The sequence below is a fragment of the Notothenia rossii genome (assembly GCF_949606895.1).
Source record: "Notothenia rossii genome assembly, chromosome: 9".
Taxonomy (NCBI): Eukaryota; Metazoa; Chordata; class Actinopteri; order Perciformes; family Nototheniidae; genus Notothenia; species Notothenia rossii.
In genome coordinates this window covers 36,666,723-36,672,876 of record NC_136907.1, presented here as the reverse complement: position 1 = coordinate 36,672,876, position 6,154 = coordinate 36,666,723, and the positions used below count along the sequence as shown (strand labels likewise).

Sequence of the window (6,154 nt, the reverse complement as noted above, 5' to 3'; positions counted from 1 at the left end):
ATTTCTTGCTTGAATGCGATGTATTTCTACCTTCACCAAACACAGATTTTTGTGTTGAATTAATAAACAATTTTTCCCATCAATGTCATGTATTTCTACTTTCTTTAAATATAAATATTCTTGTTGTATAAATACACAATTATTCCTCCAATGGCATTTATTCCTTGATTCACCTAACACAAATATTCTTGTTGAATAAATAATACAATTTATTTTGGCTATGATTTTACATTCAAAACTGCTCAATATATGGATAATTAATAATACACACTACAGCTGAATGTTGTCAAGATTTTTTTTATTCAGTTTACCAGTGAACAACAGTAAAACCATCATTAATGCATGTGTAAAAAAACAACATACATACTGTTCTATTAGTCTAATATTAACATTTGGAGTGAATCTTCCTCCATGCTGAGAATTTGAAATTGACACTGAACTGAAATGTAAATGTTTACATGTGAACAGCCATTCTAGCCATTTGGTTACTTTTTTTTTTGCATATACACATCCAAGCTTAAAGATTACTTAAACTGTAATGTATTTAACAGTTGAAACACTATATGCACCCCTTGGCAACTGCCAAATGATTATATATTCCAGAGGTCAAAGAGATTAACTTGTTTGTTGCAGATTATGAAACGTGCATACTGTTCTATAGTCTAGTAACATTTGGGGTGAATCTTCCTCAATGCTGAGTATTTTAAATCAATGCTAGTCTTACTGAACACGTACTGTATATAATGATTACCCTCCACCCCCCCTCATGGTTGGCGGCTTCTGAATTTACACATTAACACTGAATTACTTTGTGCCATTTGTTGACTTTACATGTGAACAGCCATTTTTCTTGTTTTTTGCATATACACATTCAAGCTTTACTTAACAATAATGAATTTAACAGTTGAAACACTAGACACCCTTTGGCAACTGCTGAATTATTATATAATCCAGAGGTGAAGCATATGAACTTTGTTTTGTTTTACATGAGTGTAACAACAATGCACTTAAACTTCAATAACAGTCACAGTACAAGCTTCGCTTTCAGTGACCTTGTGCGCTGTGAGCATCGAGAGCCACCGAGCGAAAAAAAGATGGTCTGAATTGCCTCAAAGGAGTACCTCATCTGTTTTGGAAAATCAATGTTGAGGGCATACAGGAGGCCAAAGAGGTATGCCATGGCAGTAGAGAGGTTTGGAATATTATGAAGCACAATGTCCCCTTCCAACACAACCGCCTGGTCTCGCACAGTGTTGTCGGCTTCATCATGTAGCACAGAGAGGATGGCAACAGATGCACCTTGCACTGGTGCCAAAATGTCGGTGTCCTGAGGAAGGAGAACAGGTACATTATTAAGAGCTTAGAAAAAGTAAGACAGTAGAAAGAGTCATTTTATGAAAAAAAAAATATGTGTGAATTCTGAAAAGGTTAATGCTAAAGCTGAAAAGTATAACTTGTAAGCAGAGATGATTGGCTTCATAACGGCTAAAAGAAGTTGAAATGTTAAAAAAAAGGCAGAAGAACATGGGCAGCTATAAACTGAAATCTGACAGCCAATGAAAACTGCTAAAGCCAAGAATAGATTTAGTAGTTTAAGGAGGGTGATTTACATGAAGTAAACAAGTTGGTGTAAAGGAAGTAGTGAAGCTGTGCAAAGAGCCCATTGTAACAATGGTTCTGCTTTTAAAACAAACAAAAATGACAGCCAAAAAAAGCCTTACTCTTAGAGGATCATCTTTCAAATTTTGTCTCTCAGCTTTCAAATTAATGATTTGTTTAAGAAAGATTAAAAAAAATAAAAAAACATTCAGACTAAATACATTTATACTGATGAAATTAATTATTTAGTACCACGCTATACTAATTTGCCATTTAACTTGTGGAGGTATTAACCAGAAAAAATAAATCTCTTTCTTTAATCAATGTAACCCACCAACCTTGTGCTGAAACACCACCCAAAATGACCAACTGTTCCCCTCAGCAGAAAAAAAGGGATCTGAAGTGGAAAAGTCCAACCCTCACCCCAAAATCATCTGGACTGATAAACTGCCCTGGGGAGGTGTACTTACATTTTGGATTAACTAATCCTTAAAAACATCTTGTGAGAATAAGTAATTAGCTGCATGACCTGAATTATTTGTCTTTCCTGCAGTTACTTTTACTTACCAAGCACTTCAGGAAAAACGTGGTTGCATCTTCGCGGAGGTAGATAGGCAGGCCTCTCAGTGCTGCTGTTTTCCGGTGGGACACAATGTCGGATGTCTAAAAGTGGAAAACATAAGTAGTTCAATTAGTATAGTACTGTAATGTTGTCATTCCTAATAAGTATATTCATGCTCTTCTAAAACTGCCAGGCAAAAGAGCAGTTCACTGACCTGATCATCAAGTTGATCAAGGAGGTCCTCCATCTCCTGACCAAAAGCTCCTTTCTTAGACCTGTAGATTTTCAGCAGGCCAGGCCCAAACTTGTCAAGGGATGCATTGAAAGTCCCCAGGAGGTCTTTGCTCGTGATACGATGAAATTCCTTAGATATCTTAACAAGAAAACCAAAAAAATATTATCAATTTTCAAACCATAATGTCAGAATTTCTTACAGGAAGTTCCTGGGTAACTTGTTATGAGTCTGCACCATGTTAAATATCTGACCATTTTTCTGTGACCTGTGAAAAAGTGGATTACATACTAAAATGCACCACAGGAAATAAAGAACCTCATTTTTAACCATGGATTTTGAGGATTAAAAATTAAATAAAAAGGGTGACTATGCCACATCCATAAATTGCAGAAAGTGAATTACTCCTTGGAAGACATAAAAAAAAAACACACATTCTTACCTGATTAAACATTTTACTTTTGTCTTCTTGTTATTATTGCAATTTATTTCTACTGTTTAGACAAGCAAGTAAAAAAGGATGTTACCATGACAGTTTCAACTGAGACGTCGTCGTCTTCATCAGAGGTGTCATCCAACGTTCTGCTGATGTGTCATTCATCAGCTGGCCTCTGGTCTCTGAAGGAGGGAATCCCAGGTATGTCATACCTGGGATTCCTTCCTCCAGAGACCACCCAGGATGGAAGGTGCGTGGCCAACTCGGCAGACCAGCTGGTAAATGACACGTCAGCAGCACGTTGGATGACGCTTCTGAGGAAGAATGAAGTCTCAGTAGAAAATGTCAACATAACATCTTCTTTTACTCGCTTGTCTGAACAGTAGAAATAAAAAAGAATAGATCCTTACCTCTTCACAAGAAAACAGAGCAGGCCACCTTTCCTGGATCTCAGATACCATCGGCTGACACTCTACCACCTCCCTTCGCCTGAGGGAAAACGTCAGCTCCATCTTCTGTTCTATCAATGTTGTGTTCCTGTTCTTCTTCTTCATTTCATCGACCAGAGATACTCTTTCCTCTTCAAGGGTAGAATCATCATGGTGTTGTGGGTAATCTGGCACATGATTGACCTCTCCACGTTTGGGCTTTTTCAGGGTAAATGGACTGTCATCTTCCCCTCCACCTTTTCTTTTCTTGTTTACATTTACCTCATTGCATCCTGCCTGGCGAAGCTTTGACCTGTAGTTTCCAAGTTTGTACTTGATACTTGTTCTCCATCCCTCGTAGCCTGTGACGCCAAATGGCTCTTTCAGACATGGATACTTCTGAATGAGCGCAGCGGCAACTGACTCAAGCTCATCTTTCTCAGGGTAGCTTTTGATTTCAAAAATTGCTTGTGCAATTTTATCCAATATCTCCATCTTCATGTCTCTTGTCACTTCAACGCCCTTCTTTGTCTTTTCATGTGTGTCATTGGCCTTAGACAATTTCAGCTCCACATCATATGCAAACTTGGGGATTGAGAATGGAGATGGCCGCTCTGCGACTTGCCTTAATGTGGTCTGGATAGAATCGGTCCAACTAGGCCTGAAATCCTCAGAGTGAACACTGATTGTGTCCTGAGAGGAGACTGAACTAGTGGATTGGTTAAGTGGAGACAAATCACAGTTCCACATGACATGCAAGACTGCACGCACAGCTGGTAATTCTGACATCTCTGTTAAGTTGCAGAGTGCATTTCCAAACTCCGGATCCTCAAACTGTAGTGAGAAATCTTCTTGAAGATTGAGTCTCTCTTTAAGCATATTAATCAGGCCCTCCACAGATGTTGGGACTTCTGGAAGCTGGATTCGCCGGGCATCTCTGGAGGAAAGAACGACCCGAAGTAACATAGTCTGAAAAGAGGGGAGAGAGAAAAGTGGGAGAAATGATTAGTCAAACCTAATTAGAAGACAGATTACACCAATGTTGTAGAAAGCTGAAAATTTGAATTTACACAAATTGGGCCCTTCTGGTCCCAAACAGCAAATACAGTTTTTTTTTATGTTGAGATAATCCCAGTGTCCTCATATGAGGACATCATTTTTTGCAAAAACTACTTCCTGTACAAAGACAAACTTTAGGTATTGTACTTATTAGGTCCTACTTATCCCAGATAGCAAGGAGAAATAAAAAAAATGCACACCAGAAAAAACGCTCGGTCTCAGGAGGTTAATGGAGAAGGAATGTCCTCGGAGTCACCATAAGCTTCCCACCAACTGTGTACGCTGCTAGAGGATGGTAATCCGTCAGCACATCTGGATCCAGGACAAGAAGGTCTGCACAGGTGTTTTCAACAAGTTCATAGGACCTGTAATGTTCCATGTACCAAGAAGAAAGTTTTTTACAAATGAATGCCACCTCCTCTGCATTGACAAGAATGTTTGCAATCTTATGGAACTCAGGGAGGCCACTGCACTGCCCAGAAGACAAAATCATGCCTGCCGCATACTGTGTCCCATCCAGGTGAACCGTTTTAGACAGGGACACACTGTCTAGATGTGGGTACTTCTTCTGTATTTCATACTTGAGAGATGGATCCAATTCTGAAACCCTGACCACCTTCACATTTTCAACATACAGTTTTGGCTTGAAAAGGATCCCACTGTCCAGGTGGTAGGCTATCATTTGCTGATGTTTCGTGGACAGAGTGAGCAGCACATTTTTCCAGTTGCGAGTGTCATGGACAACCTTTTTAAAGTAGCTATGCTTAGCCTCATATCGCATTGTCCATAATTCAATCAAAGGCCCATAGCAGCGAATAAGTTGCGGGTAGTGGTCGATAAAATGATGTTTCGGCCTCAGTCTGAACTCTGGAAAGGTACTGGTGAGCAACTTGCGATGATCGAGTAGTTTATAAGATAAATAACACAGTGCTTCTTCAGAAAGCCTACTTGACACAACAATGTCAAGAATTTCCTTGAGGTCCATTAAAATCACCCAAGCTGGCTCCTGTTCTGGTATCTTGCGTCCAATCACAAAAGGAAGTAAACGAAGCAGTGTCCAGTTTTCATGCCCGTTTCCCCCCACTGTCCCCTTTTCAAAGCTTGCTTTTGGAATTTTGTGGGGCTTGTTTACTTTGTCTTCATACTTGTAGGGAAATGATGTTATGCAGTCATTTAACTCATCAAATGTAATAAAGCGTTTTGAAATCAGATTTTTCAAACATAAGGATAATTCCACAGGGATGACCCCTTCCAAAAGATCATGCAACAGATCTGGAGGAAATCCAGTTATTGGGTGAAAAAACAAGAGATGTTTGCCCAGTACACATTCACTTTTGACCCCCTTAACACTTTTGAGGTTGCCCCCCTGCTTAAGCTCTTCCAGAAACAAGTTATGCTGATCAACACTTCTCAATTGAAAATCATTAACCTCAGTGGTTGCAATTTGGCCCCGACTAATCAAACAAAACCGACAGAAATTTTCAACATTAAAACTTTCATAAAAGCCAGCAAGACCATGCGCACCGAGGTTGTCAGCACTTACACAATACACAGTGCTTTTAACAAACTGGCCCACAACTTCAACAAAAATTCCCTCTTGTTCTAGGCACTTTATATCTTTAAGCAATGGCTCAAGAAACTTTTCATAACCATATTTTTTTATGTCTACACTTTTACCCAAGACAGCCAACTGAATTGAAGTGAGACTCGATCTGAACCTGGCTGGTAAATTTAGAACCACCCAATATACTGCCGTAATCTTATGAACTTTTCTAGAGGTCCCCAATGGATTACACACTTCAAATTCATCAATGTATAATCCCAAACTGATACAAGTG

General features: G+C 39.2%; 1 protein-coding gene across 1 annotated transcript; it reads right to left on the bottom strand.

Moving 5' to 3' along the window:
* Nucleotides 1–281: 281 nt before the first annotated feature.
* LOC307018553 (uncharacterized protein) lies at nt 282–5,824 on the bottom strand. The gene is made up of 5 exons (XM_079648830.1): nt 4,517–5,824; nt 3,240–4,226; nt 2,376–2,534; nt 2,167–2,262; nt 282–1,327 (listed from the first exon to the last, which is right to left on the bottom strand). Exons 2-5 carry the CDS (start codon nt 4,221–4,223, stop codon nt 1,025–1,027), a joined length of 1,542 nt encoding a protein of 513 aa, XP_079504956.1. The 5' UTR covers nt 4,224–4,226; nt 4,517–5,824; the 3' UTR covers nt 282–1,024.
* Nucleotides 5,825–6,154: the final 330 nt, after the last annotated feature.